Source organism: Zonotrichia leucophrys, chromosome 15 (genome assembly GCF_028769735.1).
Source record: "Zonotrichia leucophrys gambelii isolate GWCS_2022_RI chromosome 15, RI_Zleu_2.0, whole genome shotgun sequence".
In the NCBI taxonomy this organism is placed as follows: domain Eukaryota; kingdom Metazoa; phylum Chordata; class Aves; order Passeriformes; family Passerellidae; genus Zonotrichia; species Zonotrichia leucophrys.
Window position 1 is genome coordinate 5,229,799 of NC_088185.1, and position 21,839 is coordinate 5,251,637.

A 21,839-nucleotide genomic window follows, 5' to 3' on the forward strand; every position below is an offset into this window, starting at 1 on the left:
AAAAAGAACCATCTGACATGGTGATTTAAGCATAAGTGGGTGAGCCAATACTGCCGAGTGAATCCTGACACTCTGAACAGAATCTTCCAGAGCCGAGGAGTCCAGCCAACAGCCAAGAATAATATTTCAGTGGTTCAGTCAATACAGCTGTAACCATGGCCTGGAGGGGTTTCCACAGCCATAACCACAGGAGTGACTGCACATTCGCTTGAAAATAGTAAAAACAGACATTTAAAAACCTACAGCTTGTAGACATCTTAAAACCAGTTTGAAAGGAGGCACAGAGGGACCTGAAAAATGCACCAACACTCCCACCAAGCTTGACTGTCATCTGTTTATCCTTCTTACAAGACAATGACTCGAAATAAGAACTCCTCTCACTAGGTACAATCACTTGCTTGAAAAAAAACTGAAGGAAGAGCTTCAGACTAGCTGAAAAGAGATGAGGCAGCCGTGTACAAAGCCTGAGTGATCAGCCGGAGCTGCAGTGGCACAAGGCACGTTCCAACCAGGACAGTCTAACACCGTTTATTCGCGTCTCACACTCACAGCCAGAGACACTCTCATGCCTTTCACATATGATTCCGATTTCTTCCCTGATGTAAGACACAGTATCACACAACATGCTACAGAAGGAGCCCTGCTGGTTCAAGCAGGCTTTCCCAAACGAGAAAAAAAAACCAACTAAAAACCAAACAAAAAACTAAATCGGAGAAAAAAAAAGAAAATAAAAAGTTTAATAGTCCACAGCTGCCAGGAGCAAAGGGTCACTGCCGCAGAGGGGCGGCACAGCCCACTCGCTTTGCTGGGCTTTCCCTTCAAAGAATATCCATAAAACGCGCTGCCAAGCGCCACGGAACAGCGTCCTGGCCGCGGCCCCGCACGGACCCCGCGCTCCGCCCGGGCGGGCCCTCCGCGGGCACCGGGAGCCGCGGCCGTGCCGGGGCGCGGCCCGAGCGCCGCCCGCACCTCCGAGAGCTCCCTTCGGGGCCGGGGCAGCGCCGAGGGACCCCGCCGGCACTCACCTTCTTCCGGGGCTGCCATTTCATCATATTTGTAGAGCGGGGACGTGCAGCATCAAGGTGGCGCTGGGGCGGCGGGCGCAGCGGGGCCGCAGCCCGCGGTCATGCTGCCCGGCCCCGCCGCCAGGCCCGCGCCGCGTCCCGCGGGACAGCAGCCGGCCCGGCCGCGCGGGCCATGGGCGGGGGCTGGGCCCAGCCGGCGGCTCCGCCCGCACCGGTCACGCCCGGGGCCCGCGGGGCGCGGCCGCTCCCGGGCGCATCGCGGGCGGCGAGACCCGAACCAGGACACGGCCCCGGCCCGGCCCGCCCGGCGCGCGGCAGCTCAGGGGCGGCACCCGCCCGGCCCCGCCCCCGCCGCGCGCCGGCCCCGCCCCCGCCGCACTCGAGCGGGCACGGACGCACCGGGCCGGCAGGGGGCGCTGCCAGCAGGAGCGGCTCTGGCGCCCCCTGTCGGTGTCACCCTGCACAAGGGGGACAGCCCGGGTGGCACCGGCACATGGGGACAGCCCCCAGTGTCAGGGGCACACGGGAACAGCCCCTGTGCCCGGGCACGGAGACATCAGGGCACGGGGACAGCACCCTCGTGTCAGGGGCACACGGGGACAGCCCAGCACACGGGGACAGTCGCTGTGTCCTGCACACAAGTGAGCCCCGGGCACACGGAGGAGCAGCAGGAAGGGCTGTGCAGCCCCAGCTCTGCCTTCTGTTCACGTCTTTTCCATGGCGCTGTTGCTGCCAGGGCTGGGCACTGTGGCCATCTCCAAGGAGCCGGTTATTCCAACATCACACAGCTCCAGCCTGAGCTCTGGGGCTGTTTTGAGGCTGCTCTAATAGGCTCAAGAGAGTTATAAATCCTTAGGGTATGAACACAACAGTTTAACTCCGGGCTTACATTGCTGAAATGGTGCAGAGGTGTAGTTTTCATTGCTGTGGGAATGATCAACAAGCAGCATCTCGGAGGTAAACAATAAACGTAATGGCAAATGTAATATCAAAACACAGGTCAAAAAATATTCACTGCCAAGTCCCTTGGAAATACAGCACTTGCTTCTTTCCTCCTCAGTCCCAAAGGACAGCATGCCTTGGGTCTCAGGGAGACCAGAGCACTGACAGGGGTATTTCAGATCCAACCCTGATGTTCAGATGCCACTCCCTTCCACAGTGACACAAAACTCAGACATAGACCCAAAGCTGCTTTCAGCAGGTCCCATCTTGTCCCACTACCTTCAAACATGAGCTCTGTGTTTCTGTTCCCACACCTTCCCCTGGATTACTGACAGTGCACATGGCAGCACGGAGTGAAAAGTGAAAAATAAAGCTTTGAAATGCAGCAGGGACTGAAAAGAACAGGTGTGGCCTGGAACGGGAACTCCTGCTGGTTTTACTCCTCAGAGCTAGTGTCTCACAGAGCTCTGCCCTTCAGCAGAGCAGTGGGCCCTGGAACTCAGATTCCCATACATTGAAAAACTGGTATTGACAATTCTGAAGAGTTCTGTGCATAGCAGTTGGTTCCTGAGTCAAGAAAATAAGTACTCAGCATCAGACAATGCCATTCTCCACGTGGCTGTCAGAAGGAAGCTTCATCAAATTCACACAGATTACAAAATGTGGTGTTTTGACATAATCAACAGGAGGTTTTTGAAATTCTTCCCAAGTAAGGATAATTAAGTGGAAGCAATGCAGGAGCTGTCATGAGAGACTGTAATGTTACAGTTAATGGCTTAAACATTGTTATGAAGGACTTTCTGTCCATTATGGCAACACTGTGTAAAGAAGCTGAGACCACCAAAGCTCACCCCTCCCTGGATGTGACTCCTGACTGAAACATAAGGGAACTGGAGATAAGATAAAGGTGATACCATTTCCAATCATCTCAGGTCCAGTGACAAGGAAATACAAAACAAACATATTTTATTCCTTTCGCTACTTTAGAATGAATAATGGTCATAATTTTGGCCAGTTAGCACAAAATAATCCAGCACAATGACAGCCTACACCAATACTTTCTATTTTTTTACTTTCCTTGATTTACTGCTGTTTTTTAAATTTGCATTGTAGATCTGACAGTCCAGTATATGGTCCTCCTTTCCTACACTCAGTGAACACCAGAAGCAAGCTGTGCATTATTAGACATATCTGATAGCTCTCAATCTTACAACTCAATGGATAAAAAACCTTTTAAGTATCTTCTTCAAATTAATCTTTGGCAAGATTTGTCTGATGTATTACCACATTTCTTGCATAATCCTTTCTTTTCAATAAATTCTAAGTTGATATCTTTGTTACACTTTGAAATTCCCTCTGCTCAACTCAAGTAAGCATCACCCAGAAACAATCACACAGTGCAAATAGGAAAAGGTCCTGTTGGAGATGGTTTGTTGAGCAGTTTGCAGGTCAGGCTATCCAAGCAGAATGAGAATTCAGTTCATTGTGTCACTCTAGTTAGATAGCAGCTAAATTGGCCAGTGCTCAGCAGGTCCATGAAGACTCAGAGTACCAACCTGCACTTCCCTGGCAGTGTGAGATGCCAGCACTTCAGTAACACCCACACAGCCAGAGCATTGCAGAACAAGCTCCTAACAGCTGAGTCCCCCGGCAAATTCATGAAGGATAATGAAATCAAGTCCTTTTATTTCTGAATTTATTAAAGCAGCTTTCAATTCATTACACAGTGCTTCTGTGTCTGTCACTTTTCCCCCCTCCAGCCAGAGGGCTGAAGGCAGACACAGCACCTCACAAGGGTTTACAGATGAGACTCTGCATGAGTGACTGAGCTACAGCAGCTGCTGTAGCTGCAAAAGGGAAAAAGGAGTTCAGAAAATTCTGCTCTGGGAGGAGGGAACTCCCTTCAAGTGCAGGAATTCTCTCTTAATTACCAGACCAAGTCTTGTGACACAACTCCATCTATTTCACACCCTTCAGGAAATAAAAGGTCAACACTCCATCATTATCCATCCTTTGGTGTTTCAAATGAAAGCCCTACTCCATGCCTTGGAAAAGAGAAGGGAAAATGAGGGATAACAGGGGGAAGAGAGGTGATAATCAGAGAGAGAGAGAACACAGTGCCCTCAGTGCCTTGTTCCATCACCCTTCCCTTTACAGCACAGTGAGAGTCTCTACTGGCACCTCAGTTGTGACTATTATATAAACATGATGTGCTGTGAAATATCTGTGTGATAGTTCTATGGCAAAATGTATTTCTGTACTTCAATGGATAGGAAACATATCCTAAATTTTAACTGCATCTTACCAAGGAAGGTGTTTGCCTTCAGAACTGCTGAGACTCTCTTATTGGCTTTGGAGGCTTCAGTTCTACCCTTACATGATCCTGAGCAGAAAACCATGTTTGGGACCTGCTTCTAATTATGACTTGCCCCTCCTTTTTTCCATAGGAAGTACAATTACTGCTGCTATGGAGACAAGTGTAATTCAGGCAAGATGTGGGTCAAAGCAATACTTGGAAGGCAAAGATTCACAGAAAAGCAAACATCCTTTCTGCTATCTGTGGGTCTTCTCCCAGTCTTCCCTTGCCAACCTCCATCACCATCTGCTGTCTCAGGTAAGGAGGAGCCAAATAAATCACCTGTAACACCTGGAAGTTCTCACCAGGAGAGCTGCTCTTCCTCGCTTGCCCCACCTTACCCAGTGACTCCAGCTATTCACAGGATCTGCCAGCACTCACATCTTCAGTGTCTCTGTGGGCATAACAGCCTCAAATAAGCTCTTACTAGTCCAAAATGGGAGATTTACATTAATTAGTGCAAAAGGCTATACAAATTTAAATAATTTTTAAGGTATATTTACAATGTTATCAGGTTCCTGAACCAAAACACTGCTTTTATTTCCAAGATTGTCCCCTCTGCCTGCTCCTCAGAGTACACCTTAAACACATTCCTATGCATTATTTCCAAAAAACCCAGTTGCAAGCTGTATTATCTTACATGCAGACACTAGTGAAATTGAAAACAATCTTGCCCTTCCTGGTATGATGCTGCTTGGACTAAATGCTTGAGATGATCACTTGCTGGAAGAGGCAATTGATTCAAAGGAAAGGTTTGTGTTGAAATGAAGGAATTCTGTGAATTTCTGAATATGAAATAACATCAAGCAGGATAGAGGATGGCTGTGATACCTTTAAGGACACTCTTGCACTGAGGAAACAGATCCATCAATGCACTAGAGGTACCAACCAACTCCCAAACCCCAGCAGCAAATTAAATGTGAAACCTTTCAATTATGGTTTAAAATCACATCCCCACTTAAGACACTTCTCCTAAAGAGGTGGATTTCAGATACACCTGACAATGACATGAAGAAACTGAAAGGTAATATAAATTAAAGTCAAACTTATTGCTTTGACAATTAGCTCTTCTGGAGCTCACAGGTGAGCAGGGAGGGAGTTTGAGCCTGGTGACATACTCTGCACATTAAATTTGTCCTGTTTTCAGGATACAGAACATACCTTCTCAATTTAAAGAAATCATAGGAGCATATGCAAAGTTTTAATAAAAATTCTTTTTTAACTTTGTCTGAAAGGGCTACACAATAAAACTATTGTATTGTAAAGGATCTGTTTTGTCTATTTTAAATTCTTCTCCCACACTATGGAAATGTAAGCATGTTACCCAAGCTATCCTACACCTGAGCCCTGAGACACTCAACAAAAGATCCTGTAACTGTCAGAAACAGCCCTTAAAACTCCCCAAGGACTCTTCTCTTACTGATTTAAATGATAGGCAGTTCACCTGCTGAACTTCCTTGTAAAATGTGTACCAGGAATTTTGTTTGTGTCTGTTCACATTTTCAGTCAGGACTGTATGAATAAGAGATGTGACACAATTTATCCATATGCAGCACCATATCTTCCCGAAGCACAGCACGCTGTATCTCACAGCTGCCCTTTTCACTGCTGCAGCAGGAGGAGAACAGAGGAAAGAAATAAACTGAACTCCTCTACAATGACAGAGTGTCTACAGACAGCCAGTGAACCCTCAAAACCAGAATCAGATAAATCTTCTTCAGAAAGACAGATGTTCAAGGAGCAACTCCTTCTACAGCTAATCTGAAGAATACCTTGTCACTGTCATGTCAGAGATAACCATTTCAAAAGTGGGAAACAACCTTAAGGTGTTGTAAAACTCTACAGCATCACTGAAATCATTGGAGCAGAGACAATTTGGCCTCTCTGAGGAGTCACATCTAAGATCCTTAGAATAGAAGAGATCCAGTTGGGAGGGACCTGAAACAACCACCCAGTGCAGTTTGCTAAGGAGAAGCATCTCCAACCCAGCACTACAATGAAGGTTTCTGATGCAATTTTAGTTAGCTTAACTACTAAAAACAGTAAAATCAGGAGAGCTCACCAAAATAGCAACTTGAGACCCTGCCAGTGACCAAGGCAGCCCCAATTAATTTTATCCTACAGCAGTGAAGCCAGCACACAAGGCTCAGTCAGAACCTGAATTCAATGGCATTTTTCTGCATAAAGTTCTGAGAGCATTTAAGAATAACCAGGACAGCTGTTGGCTCCAGCCTAAAAATGCAGAACACATCTGTTTAATTTACCTTCATGTGCTCAAGCATCCAGCACTGAAAAAGCAGAAGGTTTAAAGAGGTACTAAAATTTTTCTCTGTGGAGAAACAGAAGGAGACAACCATGCAGCAGTTTCCATTCATGCCTGACAGGAAAGGTGTGGGGTGAATTATTTGCAAGAACCAAAAATAAAAAAATATTCCATATGCATCTACATAAAAATGTTTACTGATGATAAGAGATTGGTTTAAAATACTTTTTTGAAGGTTATGTAAATGGATGTTAATTACTAGATATTAGATTACTCCATAATCTATTTTTGCAATTAGCATCTTTGCTTACTGAAGTTTTATTACAAAAGGTGACCCCACAGCAGACCCAGAAGCACAAACCCAGTCTTGAAACCTGTACTCACTTCACCTTTCTTTTTCTCCAGCACAGATTTTTCCATTTAAAAAAGTGATATTAGCAGCAGATATTTTAGAAATTGAGGCTTTTTGCACAGGCACAGGGCACACAGGAAAAAATGACATTATCTGCTTTCCCAGAATGTCTCTGCTGATGTGTCTGGACCCCTTGGAACAAGGACTCTGGTGTCACCCACATACCCCAAAGCCCAGGCCCCACCATGCAGCAGAGAAAACTCAATTAGAACTGAAATGTAATTAAGTACTTATAGCTGGAAAAAAGATTGAGGTAAGTATTTTTAACATGATACACTGTAGCGTTGACTGCAGGTTCTGAATGCGAATCAGAAATATTCTAAAAAAGAAGTGTGGGAAGGAATTACCTGAATGAAATAAGCAAAAATAAGAAAGGGGAAGAATTATCCAAAAAACTTTTGAATTTATTAAGGTCTAGGAGGAATGGAAAAGATTCAACAGATCTTGAATTACCCTGCTACACACAATGCCTCCTTTATATGCTGCATGTACCAGCAATGACAGACAAAAGAGACACAAATTGGTTTGATATTCTCTCTGCCTGGGCACAGACTTTCACTGCTCAACACAACATCATAGCAGGCTGTCAGAAATGCAGTGATTGTCAGGTTTTCACTTTGCTACCAAACCATCATTCTACAAACATCAGAGTAAGGTAAAATGCTGCCAATAAGCTCATATTTACACTTCAGAGAAGTGTGCTGTTATTCTTCTCCTTCTAATTAAGTTGTATAAAAGCTTAGGCCTAATTACCATGACTTTAATGTCCTAAAACTGAAACAGTTTTACAATGGTTTATTCCAAATAATTCAACAAAACCCAATAAAATAAAATAAAATAAAATAAAATAAAATAAAATATAAAATAAAACATGAAATAAAATATAAAATATAAAATATAAAATATAAAATATAGAAAAATAAAATAAAATAAAATAAAATATAAAATATAAAAAATAGAAAAATAAAATAAAAATTAAAGAGCTCTTGTTGCTAGCCTCAACTGAAGTGATACAGGAACCCCATATCAGACACACAAGCTGGTCCCTAAATCTAACAGCCTGGCCTATTAAATCTGATTTTTTCTGCTGGGGTTCCTGATCATTCTAAGAGAACAGACAAAATCTGGGAACATACCTCTTGTAGATCCATCTTCTACAACATGAAGAAGACAGCAAATGGTGCATCTTGTTTATGAGGAAGAAAACTCCTTTCTGATGCCACTTGTTAGAAGTTTATGCCTTGAAGTCTGGGAGCAGTAACCACACCTATCCAAGCACAGGGGCACTTACAGGGCTGTGCCCTTCCTTACTAAAACAGCCCAGAACACAATTTGCCTCCTGAGTTTTCCATGGCTTGCTGAGGCCAGGGTCTCACTGCCAGCATGGCAGAAATGCCTGGGCATCCCAGACAGGAGGAACCAGATCCCTGCTGTGGTACAGTCTCTGAGCTCAGCAGAATCATTTCTACTCAACAAGTGCACAATAAGAACATTCTGGCAACTCACAGATCTCACATTCCTCTGAGAGGAACCATCAGAGCACCCTTAAGCAGATTCCTCAGGATGGCACAGTTCCAAAGATTCCAGAGTGGCAATTTACCTCTGTGACAACCACAGGAGACTTCTTTGTAGTCTTGTACACAGACCAGCAAGATCATAATACTATTAGCTAGCAGTGATCCTTTTAGCAGGAAAAACCATCAGTAAACACAAAAAAATACATAAAACAGAAAAAATCTCTCAAGCTTGAAATGTTCCATTTGGATAAAGAATTCCTGACTTTCTGTAGGCGTTCTCCTGTTGCTGCCTTCCAGCATCTCCCCTCCTCCCTTTAATTAGAGCCTGTGCAAAAGGAGGGAGAAGCAAAGCTATATTTAACTCTCTCTACACCAATGACCAGATAATATATTCTGTACTGAATAAAAATATTTTTAGTTGAACTCAAAATCCATGGGGAAAAAAATCTAGGAAAAAATCCCATATTTTCACCCTGAAATACAGAAAAGCTTAAACCCACCTTTGGCTTTATTGCATGTGAAACACTGTTGGGTAAGAGATTCAAATAATTCCTGGAGGCCAGTTAATCTGCAGAGACAGCTGAGGATCAGTAAAGAGAGCAAAGTCCGGCACCAGAGCCTCTGCTGGAATGTGGAACCATCCTTAATAGGAAGTACAAGTGAAAATTGTGAAAACTGGAATAAAGAGATTCCTTTGATTCTCCTCTGCTGCAAGTAACTCCTAGGAAGAAGCCCTCGGTATGTTTTCTGCATAAAACAGGAATTTCTCCGAGCTCATCTCAGAAAAACACTTGGAAAGGCATTCTACACAGGTTGCTCCCAAGAGCAGAACTTGGGCTCCAGGACTGAGAAACCCCATGGAGTGTATTTGTAGTGTGCACAGAGCGTGGCTGAGCCCCGGCTCAGCACAGGACATTTCTCAGCATCTTTCCAAAGCTGCTTTTTCCATTTTTCAGAGCGCACATCTGGCAGCGCCGCGGCGCGAACAGCAGTTCCTGGCTCTCGGTGCATGTGCTCTGCATCCCATGACATCATGCACTCCTCAGCCTGCCAAGGAGCAGGCTCTGCTCTACAGACCACCAAAACACAGCCCCAGCAGCCCTGTGGGGAACAGGGATAACTTCCAGCCCCAAAAGTTTTCCCCTTGCAAAATCTTGTTCGGTGTTTCATCTGTTGTGCTGCACTCTCTCCCACTCACATCCATTACTCAAAAGCAGTTTTCAAATCATTCCTAAATTGCTTCTATTCTATCCTGCCTGTAAAGATATTTTCTTTGCACAAGGCTGTAACTACTCAGTTACTTCTCAGCAGAACCCTTTTTCCTTTTATTCACAGTGGAGTTTTAACTCTTTAACAACCCAAAAACTTGGAAATCTGTATTTCCCAAAGAAACCTCCCTTTGTTTTTCTTTGCTCTGGGTAATAGTAGGTGGCACTGTACAGATTGATTGTTCTCTGGAGATGGGATTAATGGCTCATCTTGTGTCATACTCATTACTTAACACTGCCTCAGCAGCACAGAAGCTCTCTGGCACACTTAAGAAAATAGGTTCTACATTGTAGGGCAAATCAGAAGAAAAATAATTCTATTCCCTGAAAAATGTTCATGTTCAAAATCTTTCAAAACCATTTAAAGAAAGGCAGACAAATGCCAAGACCAAAGATCCATGACTTACACACTTATTGGTGGAGAGATCTGGAGCCAAGAACTGCTGCACGATTAGACCCTGGAATTTACGAAAACTGGCTCTCTGCTCCAACTCCTGTTATCAATCCCAAACCAATCAGCCAGAAGGAAATAGTCACACAGATACTGCAGCTTGGTCATGAAGTCACAATGAGAGATAAGACTGCAAGATTTCCCTGCAATAATTTCACTAACAGAGGTGAAAAACAAGGTCTCTAAACCTGATTCCTCTTAAATAGGGTTTAATTGTCAAAGGGTGGAGAAAAATTGCAACAGATTAATATTTCAAAATGACAAATTTCAGTTTTCTTCTCATGCAAAGTGGTCTCGTGCAAAAGAGCCAACTCACTCATCAGGCAAGGGTCACTCAGAGGTTATCCACAGAAACAGGACACAGCAGAAGCCAGGTCTGTCACAAATTACCAGGCACATTGGCTCAAGGCAGCAGCAGCCCATAAATCCATTTCTCCCAAGCCAGTACTTGCATTTCTAGATACAGTGATTCCACTGACATCTCCTTTGCTTGCCACCAGAGCATTTCCAGATATCAGTCTAATGTTCCAGAACAGAAAAAATGAGGGCACTTGAATGATTTCAAGTCACTGCACTCTCAAATGAAAAAGCAATTTTTTCCTATTGCCTGCCCCCCTGACTGAAGGTTCTCAAGCCCAATTGCTGTGTTTGGCATCAGGTAATGCACTCAGTAATTGTGGCTACTGCCACTCACTTCAGAGCACTCTTGGAAAGGTCACCCAGTAAACACCCTTGAATTTCTTTACATCCAGTACTATAATTAAACAATAATTTTTATTTTAGTACTTTTTCCAGTGACAACCAGTGTTTAAGTATTTTTTTTACATTAATAAAGATTAAAACATGCTATATACACATAACTATGTGTTTCTCACACTGAAATGTATGCTTTGTTTATACTACCTTTTCCCCTGAAAATATCTCAGATTAATTAATTGCCACATATGATACTCCAGGGATAATGTATTTTTCTTTTTACTTTCGGTAGGGAAATACATGGTAAAAAGAGAATCCCAACTGTAGATAAAGTAAAAGACCTTAGAAATATCATATTTAAAAAACACTGAAGAAGGAAGAGTCAATGATCCTTTTAGCAGGAACTCCTCTTCTGACTGTTACAGGGTGGTTTGTTTTGACTCAGGGAGTCCCGAATATTTCTGGTTCTTCCTCACTTGCAACAGCAATGCAAGGAAATTCATGTTCCTGAATTTCAGTTCTGTGTCTGTTTTCATGGCAAGTTATTCCTGACAGAATCTTTATAGCAGCTTTAAAGAAAAGTTATCCTGTGCTCATAAAGATGGAGCACTAATGAGTTTCATTAGAATGCAGTGCATCAGCCCTAGATTGAGACATAGCCCCACATGATTAATTACCCTCTTGGAATTGCTACAGCAAAACAGAGAGGGCTATCAAGGCTGTCCTTCAATAGCTGAGTCCACCCACCTTCTCCACCTTCTGAAGAGGTGTTCTCCTTCCTGCAGCTCGGCCACCACTGTGACAGCTGTGGGTGCTGCCAGTGCCAGCTCAATAGATGATAATCTTAATCCATCATCTTCTCTATTAGCAATTACCCTTGCTCATTTCAACAGCAAGGTCAGTCTTATTTAGCATATTTATCTTTCAGGAAAGTGTCAGTGTTCTAAGCATGAGTTTTTCAGCCTCAACTACTATTCAGTTATGTAAAAACAGGAATCTTCTTATTTCACAGCTAAGCTTATAATCATGTCAAATCAAACTAACTCAAAAATTATCTCAATTACTCCTTTGAAATGCATCAGCCAATTCCCCAGTTCACCCAGTTACAGCAGCATCAAAAAACTAGAGCTGAAAATGTATTTACTTGATTTTTACTTTTCAGAACATCTTGAAAAGAGATTTGACTGCAAAGATAACTGAAACCTATTTGCAAAGCAGACTGCATGTAAACCTACAGCTGTTTAAAGTTTATTACCTTTATTATAAAGGCATTATCTTGAAAGCTGTCACTTTCTGTAGCTCTGAGATGCCCCAAATGAGGGTTTAGCCATGAAATATTAGGCACCTGAACACACTGTCCATGTGCTCCTCAAACATTACAACCAGCAAACTGCATGAAGGATCTCAGCACATGTCCAAGCCAGGCACCAAAATTAAAATTTTTCAGTTATAAAATCTCTTCCATATCTTGTTGTATCAAAGCTTGTTCCAAAAACCATACACCTCCTAGAGATGCACATTTGCTTTAAAGACATTTAGACTTGATGGTCTCCAAAGGTGCCATCCCACCCAAGCCATTTCATGTGAATTCTGTGTTACAATAAGCACAGAATATGGACTTGAAGCTCCCAAAGGATTGAGTCTTGCATTGGTAGGAACAACAGAAATTTCACAATAGTCCTTCAAGGGTGTGCACTCTAGAACATTCCTGTGACAGGTGGCAGAGGCCCCTCAGTGACCTCACTGTGTGTGTGGCACAGCATGGCTGGGATGTGGACTGTGCTCACACATTCTGTTATTTCTCATATCAGCACCTCCATGCCACTTAAGATTCTTGTCTCTGAGGGTGGGGAGGCCCTGGCACAGATTGCCCAGAGCAGCTGTGGCTGCTCCATCCCTGGAAGTGCCCAAGGCCAGGTTGGATGGAGTTTGGAGCAACCTGGGACAGTGGGAGGTGTCCCTGCCCATGGCAGGGGGCTGGAACAAGCTGGCTTTAAGTTCCCTTCCACCCCAAACCCTTCTGTGATTCCAGGAAAAGCACTGCTAAACCCTGCTATGGCTCTCAGCAGCTGCCAAAAAGCTGCAAGCCATACCAGCCCCATTTCAGCTCTTCCATTTGTAACACTTCTAATGAGCAGATGGTTAATTTTTGTGAGCAGGGAATAAGTAACAAAACAACTTTTGTTGTGCAAGTGTCCCAGGGTCCTTTAGGTTATAAAAACCAGTTGTTCTGGATATCTGCTTAAATTTTTGACTGCAAATTTAGCCTTCTCTAGATTATGAGACAAATGTTCATATCCTCCATTTGTTTTCAGGTAAAATAAAAACTTGCCAGACATTGTTCAAGGCTTTTTAGCTATTTAGAAGTTGGAAAATACTTCAAGAGTAAAAAAATTTTATTGTGCCTGTTTCCTGTCTATTTCCAGCAATAAAATTTTTGTACCTCTAGATCACAAACAGTATGTGCTTCTCCACCTTTATTATTGCAACCTCACTAAAAATCAGCAGATGGAATTCCCACACAACTGTGAGTACCTGACCTTCAGAGCCAGTTCCTCAAACACAACCTCAGGCTGGAACTGAAGGCTACACAATACTCAAAGTGTGATTGTTTGAACAATCCTACTGCTCACTTCAGAGGCCAAGGGACTGGGGAAACCCCAAAGAAAGGAAAATAACTACAAAACAAGCTTTCTTTATGTTGTACTGAGAGAATTTTTGGGGGTTGTAGCACTAGAGAGATTCACAGAGATACCTAAAGTAAAATGTAAACACTGCTTTCTTTACCATGGTAGAAAGCAAAAAATTCAGTTAAATATACACAAAAGTCCTTCAGAAAACTCAGCATTTGAAAGATCACTGCATTTACCTTCCTGGCAAAACTGTCTTTAACTGAGATTCACAGAATGGAGAATTGTAGATCTGCTACATTCAAGTTGCTTCTTTATGTTCTACAGTGTGATTTTATGAAACATGAATTCACAGAAACTGCAGTAAATTTTTAATTAGTGAAATACAGATGGTTATTTTCATACCAATTTTAGATTTTCCTGGTTTTATGAAGCACCAACCAAACCCAACACAATGTGCACCATATTTACAAATGCTTAAAAATATTTATAACACCAGATATGATTTATCACTGTACTTAACAGCACTGAGCACTCTAAACTAACAAACAATAAAAACTACATTTTTGTGATTTTTTTTCTGTTTAGTACAAACAAAATTTAATACAAAATAAAATAAAAACCAATTTTAAATACAAACAATTTTGTGTGGGGACACAGAAGAAAAAAGAACAAAAGCATTAGTATTTGGGAGGAGAAATTGTGTGAGAGCACCAGAGACAATGGATGTGTGTGAGCCAGGAGTGAGTTGCTGGTTTGGATCATTAACTGAGAGCTCGCTGCTGCTCCCTCTGCAGACTCCAGGATCAGAATCCTCACTCAGTGCAGTGTGAGATCAAGCAGAACAAATGTGGGAGGGCACAAAAATCATACAGGCAACTGATTTTCTTTTTATTCATTGGAACACTAATTTAGGCTCCTTAAAAAGCACATTTACTATATACACTCCTGTTATCCACGCTCCTTTTTTGCTGCATTCCCTATTCTGCTGCAGCTTTCCAAAGCCTCAGTGACTGTACCTTGCAATACCAAACATTTCCATCTGAGTTAAGTGCACATATTTTCTGCTTTAAGCCTAGGAGGGCTCAGTGCTGTAGCTGTCCTTTCCCAAACAGTCACAAAAGCCATTATTTCTCAGCACACTTTCAGAGTGCAACCAAACCCAAGAAGCTGACATTTTTTATTTAGTACCCATGGGCTATAACCATGAAAAATTTACTCCCTGAAATACAGTTGCATGCATTTCCTATCCACCCTACTCATGATAAAAAGTAATTTCCTTGCACAGCCTGGTAACAATGGCAACTGAATGAGATGTATCACCATAAAATAAACATGAGCACATCGCACATCTGAATTCTCCAGAGTGAGACTACTACTCTGTTTTCCCAGAGAACATTTAAATGAATAAGAGGCCTTGAAGCTTGACATGTATCTCTAAAGGCATGGGAGAGGATTCAGGGCAACTGTCATTAAAATTAATCACTATTAGTGATCACAAACCTCCAGTAACGCTGTGGCTCACTGCAGGAGAGCTATCAGGGCCAAAACAAGATGTCTAAGCAATGAAAACCAAGAGCTGATCAAGAACTTACAGGTATTCCTGTGCGATAACTGAGGGGGGCTAAAGGTTACACAACAACAAAATCTGATAGTAGATTGTTTTCCACTTCCTACTCATGTGGTAAAGGAAAAGTAAAGGAGAAGCATTATTTTGTACTTTGGACCAATTAAGAAAAAAAAAAATTAAAGTAAGAAAATATGTGTAGAATTCCTTTCCTGAGTTATTGCAAAAGTCCACCAGAGTGAGGCAGGACCCAACCATGCCTGCCCAACTCAGGGGGGAGCTGTCCAGCAAACGCAGAACTGAACATTACCAGGGTTAAAACCACCTTTCACCAGCTTCTTCACACACTCAGAAAAATTATGAACCTGAATTCCACTACTTGTTATGGCTTCACAAGACAAACGGGCTCAGAAATTCAGTTCATGAGAAGCCCATGAGTGATAATGAAGATACAAGAGCTCAAATGTAACCTCGAGGACAGAAAGCCCCAAAATCTCTGAATCTGCCTGACATCTTTGCCAGGTAAACCAACCCCACAATTCCTCTTTCCTTAAACATCTCCTACCCACCAGGGCTTAAACTCCACCACGTGGCCCTTCAATCTTAGCACAGTAATTCTCATGGAACAGCCAACACCTCCTATCAGAGGGGAGCAGGGCTCTCCAAGAGGCAGAAGAAGGCTGTGGGTTTATAAAATCACCTTTATTACATAAATCAGTAATTATTCAATTATCATTAAATTGTTTAATTGTTTATTTTGTATAATTCACATTCCCCTCTCTGCTATGTCTTGTTTTTTGTGTTTTATTTGTGAAGGGCAGGAGCCTGCAAGCAGATAGCCACAAGGAGTAAAATACTTGGCAAAAATTAACCTCCTTTTTCACCCTGAAAAAAGTTGGAAAATTACGCCTGAACTACCCATTCTCCAGTGTTTCAAGAAAGTTTCTTTCCACTTCCCATATGAGACGAGCTTCTATTAACAAATGTTTCATCCAAGTACATTTTCCCTTTGTTAGCATCCAGAATATCTAGGGCTTGGTATACATCTTTGAAGAAGTTCATTAAAAATTAATCATAAAACCATGAATTTAACACTTGTCTAAATAAAAAATAAGTTTTCCATTAGGGGAAGTGAGCACTGTATTAGTTCTAACACAAGAAAAACTGAAGGAATAGTTTTCAGCTCCAGACCTATCAAGCACATGGAATAGAATTTTGACCCTGACTAACAAAAGCCATCACATCCACTGCCTGAGGAGAACAGTTTCAAATACTGGACACTAAGAAAAATGCCTTTATTATATTTTTATATACATCAATATTCATATGATGATATGAATATATATATCCATATATTTTTTCTATGAGCTGGTTCCTCAACAGCTTTAAAGTGAAAAAAGCAGTACAGGAATTTGCATGCCACTGCCAGCTTCTGGTAAAGTCATCAGAAATTACAAAAATAACTGCACTGAAGAGCATAAAAAATTGTGTCTATGATAGACTTCTAAGAACTTTTAGAGAAATTCAGTTATTTGACTTCCAGGACAGAAACTTGACATTCCTGAGTGAAGGGAAGAAAGGAAGAGTTCAAAACTAACATAAACCCAGAAAATAAAATTGAAACTAGAGTGTCCATTCACTACATGATAGAAACTACAATATTGTGCAACCTTTCTTTTAAACTTCAGGGGCAAATTCTCTGTCAGTGGATAATAGCTGATAAATAGCAATTATTTCTGTTGTTCCATGTAACATAAGAGGCTTTATAATTTCCTCTTTGGAGAAAATGAAAATCATGTACAAAGATGCTTGTGGCAAAAGGGAAATGTCACCTGCTTTGTGCAGCAGTTCAGACCTCAGTGCCCTCAGACACAAATGGAGCAGTGACTCAGAGAACAACAGGTTATAGAAATGAAAATAATTGCCACAAACCTCTTCCCTGCTTGCATTAGTTTGAACTGTCACCATGCTCTTGTCTCAGAAAATGCCTGTGCTTAATGCAGCAATTATCCCTGTGCTGCATCTCCTCCTTGTACATGATCACAGGCACTTCACATCTCACTCGGGGAGATGGAATGACCTGAACAAACCCCTGCTGGCTCCATAAGGCCAGGAAGATGGAATGTTAAGCCCTGGATGTATTTTCAGCTGTCAGGGAGCTCTCAGCAAGGCCCTTGCTAATTGGTTGGGTTTTCTTGCCCTTGGCACAGCGTAGCACACAGTGTAAATGGTATCCTTGAGTGCTTCCTACTGATTTTCTAGTCAAGGCAATTTCCTGCTTTCTCCATTTTTAGTGTTTTCTCCTGTCTACTTGTTCTCATAAACTCTCAATTTAATTTAATTTCCTCAGAGACTGGTTGAGATTATAGGTCTGTGATGAGGATCCAGTGATGTCCAGAAATGCCGTGATGTATCAGCCTGTATACCCAAAGAAGAAATGCAGGTTTATAAGAGCATTCTTGTCTATCACAGAGAAACCAGATACAGCATCCTTGAATCCACTCAAATTCTGTTCTTTATTGTCACTCAGCCACCAATGGGCAGCTCTCAAAGGAGAGGAGGGTTTGATGCACTCCTTATCATCCACAACATCTTGGGCACTCAAATTCTAGTGCTTGGCCAACCAGAACTACAGCATAAATTCAGAGAGCTGGGACAAGACCAGGATGGCAAACCCTGAGAAAAACAGGACTGTTTGCTGCAGAACAAAACCAAAAACATCTGACACATGGTTGTTGGTGATTTGATTAATCAAAGCAGCAAATAATGTAATTGTAGCAAAAGGAAAAATAGATGCGGATACGGGGCATAAAGACAGTAGGGTAACACAATTAGAGTAAACAATTAAAATGCAAAGAAATCCAGATAAAGTGAGTGCAAAGCAAAGCATTTCAGAAAGCACAGCTCAGAGCAGCTGCTCTGCCTCCACTGCTGAGCATCAGTGACACTGAGGAGCCAGATCTGCCAGCACTGCCCTGCCACCACTCCTGCCTGATGTCCGACAAACACACTGGGCAGCAAGAACAGCACCGACTGTGGAAAGGAATTGACGAAATTCCACTTAAAAGTATCCCAAAAAATGTGAATTTCTGCAGAGCTGAAATGAGGTCCCAGGCCCTGCTGAACGCCTGAGTGCAGAGCGCCCTCTCATGTGCTTCACTCATTTCTCCACACATCACTGCAACCCTCCACAACTGCACAACTTCACAATCAGTCACCACTATGGTCATACTAGCAAAGGAATTAATCTCCAAGATGAGAAAGCTCAATCCTTTTATGCTGAGTGAAAACGGGGAATATATATCATTCTTAAGAATAACAAAACTGAAGGAACAAACTTCTGAAGAACCAAAAACTGAGAAGAAAAATCATCTGGCAGTTAACTCCTCAAGGTTTGGGTAGGTGAGAAAAAGAGGTAACAACACACACTGAGGTTCTAGTCTGAAACTATGGGGTACAAAACCCAGCATTGTGTAAATAAGTGAAAATAGTCCAAATGTCTTAAAATGCTATCTAGTGGTAATGTGCCTAAATCTCAATGAGCAGCAGGTAACAAGATATTTTTCTTAAATATCACCCTTGCAGATCAATCCTCACTTCTGCATTTCAGAATTACTTCTGCATTTGTGCTTTGGATATTCAGATATAGGAGGAATAAAACCCACTATACCATTCCTGCACAGTAATAAAACTAGTTCCAGTGGCAAGAGAACTGTGGGGTAAAAAACTACCAACCTTCCAGGAGAGAAATTTACATCACAGCACTTAGACTAAGTAGAATAACTGCAGTTAATTCCATAAAAGAAAATTTTAGGTTGCTTTATTCCATATACAAAAGAGTTCCAGAAAACAAAGGGAGGAATAATGAAACCCTACAGTAAGTGCTTGGAAAATTTGTGTTGATTTGTTGCATGCTGAGCTCAAGTACCTCTATAAGCTTTTCTAATTCTAAGGCAATAAACTGATTTCTTAGAAAGGAGCCATTTTTCTTGTGTACTTCTCTAAGACAGACAACCACTACATGTGAAAATACATATTTTTTTTTAGGATGACATAACTATAGTGTCATCAGTCCACTGTGTCCCTCTCCCCCACTCTCATGCTGCACTGCTGCTGCTCTGTAATTTTAGGAATTTAGGGAAAGGAGAACCTACACAACTTATCTGCACAGCAGTTTTCCCCCAACAATGCCACAACCATTTCATCTGATGCAGAGAATAATTCCCCAGTGAACTTGACTATTGGGAAAAGCACTAAGTCCATAAAGCTGTCAAAATACTACGTGATGCTCATTATATTAATATCTAATTGGGAAAAAAAAAGGGAGGAGGGTGCAGCAAACTTTTAGGTGAGGGTGATTTGGAAATGTTGCCCAGAGAGGCTGTGGAGGTTCCACCCTTGGAGATATTCAAAACCTGACCAGAGAAAGTCATGGACAACCTGCTCCAGCTGACCCTGCACTCATCTCCAAGGGTCCCAGCCAACTTCAGCTCTGCTGTGGTTTTGCAACACAAAAAGACAGAAAGAAATGCACAAATCTCATGATAACGTAACACAAGTTCTAGCAGAGTAAAAAAAGTCTGTTAAATGGTTTTATGTATGTCTGAAAAACTGGAATGCAACTTTCTGCAAATTAAAGACAGACTGTGAGCTGAAGGACAGGACTGGAAAGTTCCTTGCTCATCAAATTAAAAACAAGAGGTCTATTCATGAAAAAAAGTTATGTGGTCAAGTCACATTCTTTGCTCAAAAGTTTTACATGAGACCGAGGGTGGGCACTCTGCTTGCCATTGACTGAGAAACTCTGAGGTTGTTAGGGATTGCTAGAGCATGTGCAGGTTTGTTTATAAAATGAGCAGGCAGTCAGGAGAAGTGCAAGGGGACATGCAAGTGTCCTTTCTTCTTGTAAAAGTCCTGCTCAAATGACTGACAGCTGGAGGCATTTAAAAAATACCAGTGCAATCTGCTCTGCCAAATTCCTCTACAGTGAGATGACAACACCTAAACCCTCCTTCACTGCAAACACCCAAAGGTTTCACAGCTCACAATTCCCCTTTCTTTCAGTTCTTTCATATTTTTTCTCCACTAGAGACGCTAAGCCACATTTTTAAATTGAGACAATAATTTTAAATTAGGAGAAACAAAGACCATAAGAGAAAGTCATGCCTGATGAAAAATGCTGTAATTCTTCCTAGCTACTTTTGAATTACATATGCACAGGGCATTCCTTTTGCATCAACTGCATTCTCCAGACAATTCAGCTTTTCTCTAAAAGGTGTTTCAGCTCTAAAAAAGGTTGAGACAAAAAGGTGGTCCTGTTTTAAGAAATAAGATTATTCCCTGCCTAGCGGCTTGAACAGTAGCAATAATCAGAGATCATTACTGAACCCTGATCTTCAATTTGCCAGCTTGGCCCCCTCTCATTCAGGACCCCACTGTGCTTTTCAGGGAATGCTGCTCCTCAAGCTCCAGTCCCTGGGGCTTCCAACAGCACAGTGCCACTAATGGTACAGTCAGCATCCTTCTACTCACACAGGACAAAGAAATCAAATAAAATCAAGGTACCCCTCAGAGTGCTGAAAACATCCATCTTTGTGATTCTTGCTTCCATTTGTCTTAGGCTGTGAATGCTCCTATTAGCCAAATGTATTCAATTCTGACAAAGTCATTTCATCTCCTGTTAATGAACAACTTTTTTGTTGAGAGATTAAGAGAATAAATCAATGCCAAAACCCAGTTAATTGTTCAGTCGCAGTAGGCTGTTTGTACCTTTTGTTAGCTGTCACAGCACTGAGCCAGCACTCAACAGGAAGGGAAATCTACATTTTAGCACAGAATTAGGTCCAAATTGAAACTACTTAAGCCACAGCATTTTTCCTATAATGTGAGAATTTAAAAATACCTCAAAATCAGCAAGAACTAAGGAGAGACTATTCAGGTATCAGAGTCACATAATATATATCCCTCCATTTTCATGCACCATGCCTAAGGCTGTGCAGCTGTGAAGAGAAATAGAATAAAAATTTTCTACAGCACAATCGACAGCAAAACAAAGAAAACTGTTCAATGGAAAATCAAAGAACAAAATGAGCATGATCTGATTTGCCTCTTGGATATTTCCAAAATGCAGTTTAATTCCTGAATTATTCTGTTATCCCTGCATTTCTCAGTGCTATGTACACAAAATATTTTTCAAACAGCAGAACACACAAGCCAGCCCTCTCAGACAAAGGCTATGAACAGCTTTATGTGCTGTTGTTATAAACATGTTTCAGCCACACACAACAAGTTCCTGTGGTCTGTAAGAGATCTGATGTTTCTCTCTGCAATCACTTTCTCATTGTTCATGTCTTGAGCTGCATAGATAAGCATGTGCATTTGTATAAACACACCTGCTCATTACCCAACATTATTTAATGCTTTAAAAAAAGATTTTGGGGTGGGGATGTTAAGAGCATGACTTTCAGCCACAGATTTTATTGAACTGATGTTAAGCATTAAGTGGAGTAGGAGCAAAAACAAAATAGGAATTAAATAAATAGGAATTAACAAACTACCTAAGAAATGTAGTTTGTACCCAAAGGAGGAAAATAAATATAGAAACTTATATTTAATAGTTCAAAACTCAAAAAAACCTGCATTCAAATTAATATTTCTACTTCCTAAGGAAAAGGAAGTCAGGTTCTGTATTTAAAACTCAGGCCTTTCAAAC

General features: G+C 41.8%; 1 protein-coding gene across 4 annotated transcripts in view; it reads right to left on the reverse strand.

The window, feature by feature from the left end:
• The window catches only part of TTC28 (tetratricopeptide repeat domain 28), a 108,117-nt gene that overhangs the window by 77,389 nt on the left and 8,889 nt on the right, over nt 1-21,839 (reverse strand). Inside the window, exon 1 of one of the 4 annotated variants that reach the window (XM_064727359.1) lies at nt 8,135-8,196. The exons of 2 other annotated variants lie outside the window; for them this stretch is intronic. In XM_064727359.1, the coding sequence (XP_064583429.1) occupies nt 8,135-8,149 (15 nt within the window). In that variant the 5' untranslated portion in view covers nt 8,150-8,196. Of the gene's footprint in view, nt 1-1,025; nt 1,185-8,134; nt 8,197-21,839 lie in introns of those variants that run through there. One more of the 4 variants, XM_064727358.1, reaches the window with a different exon arrangement.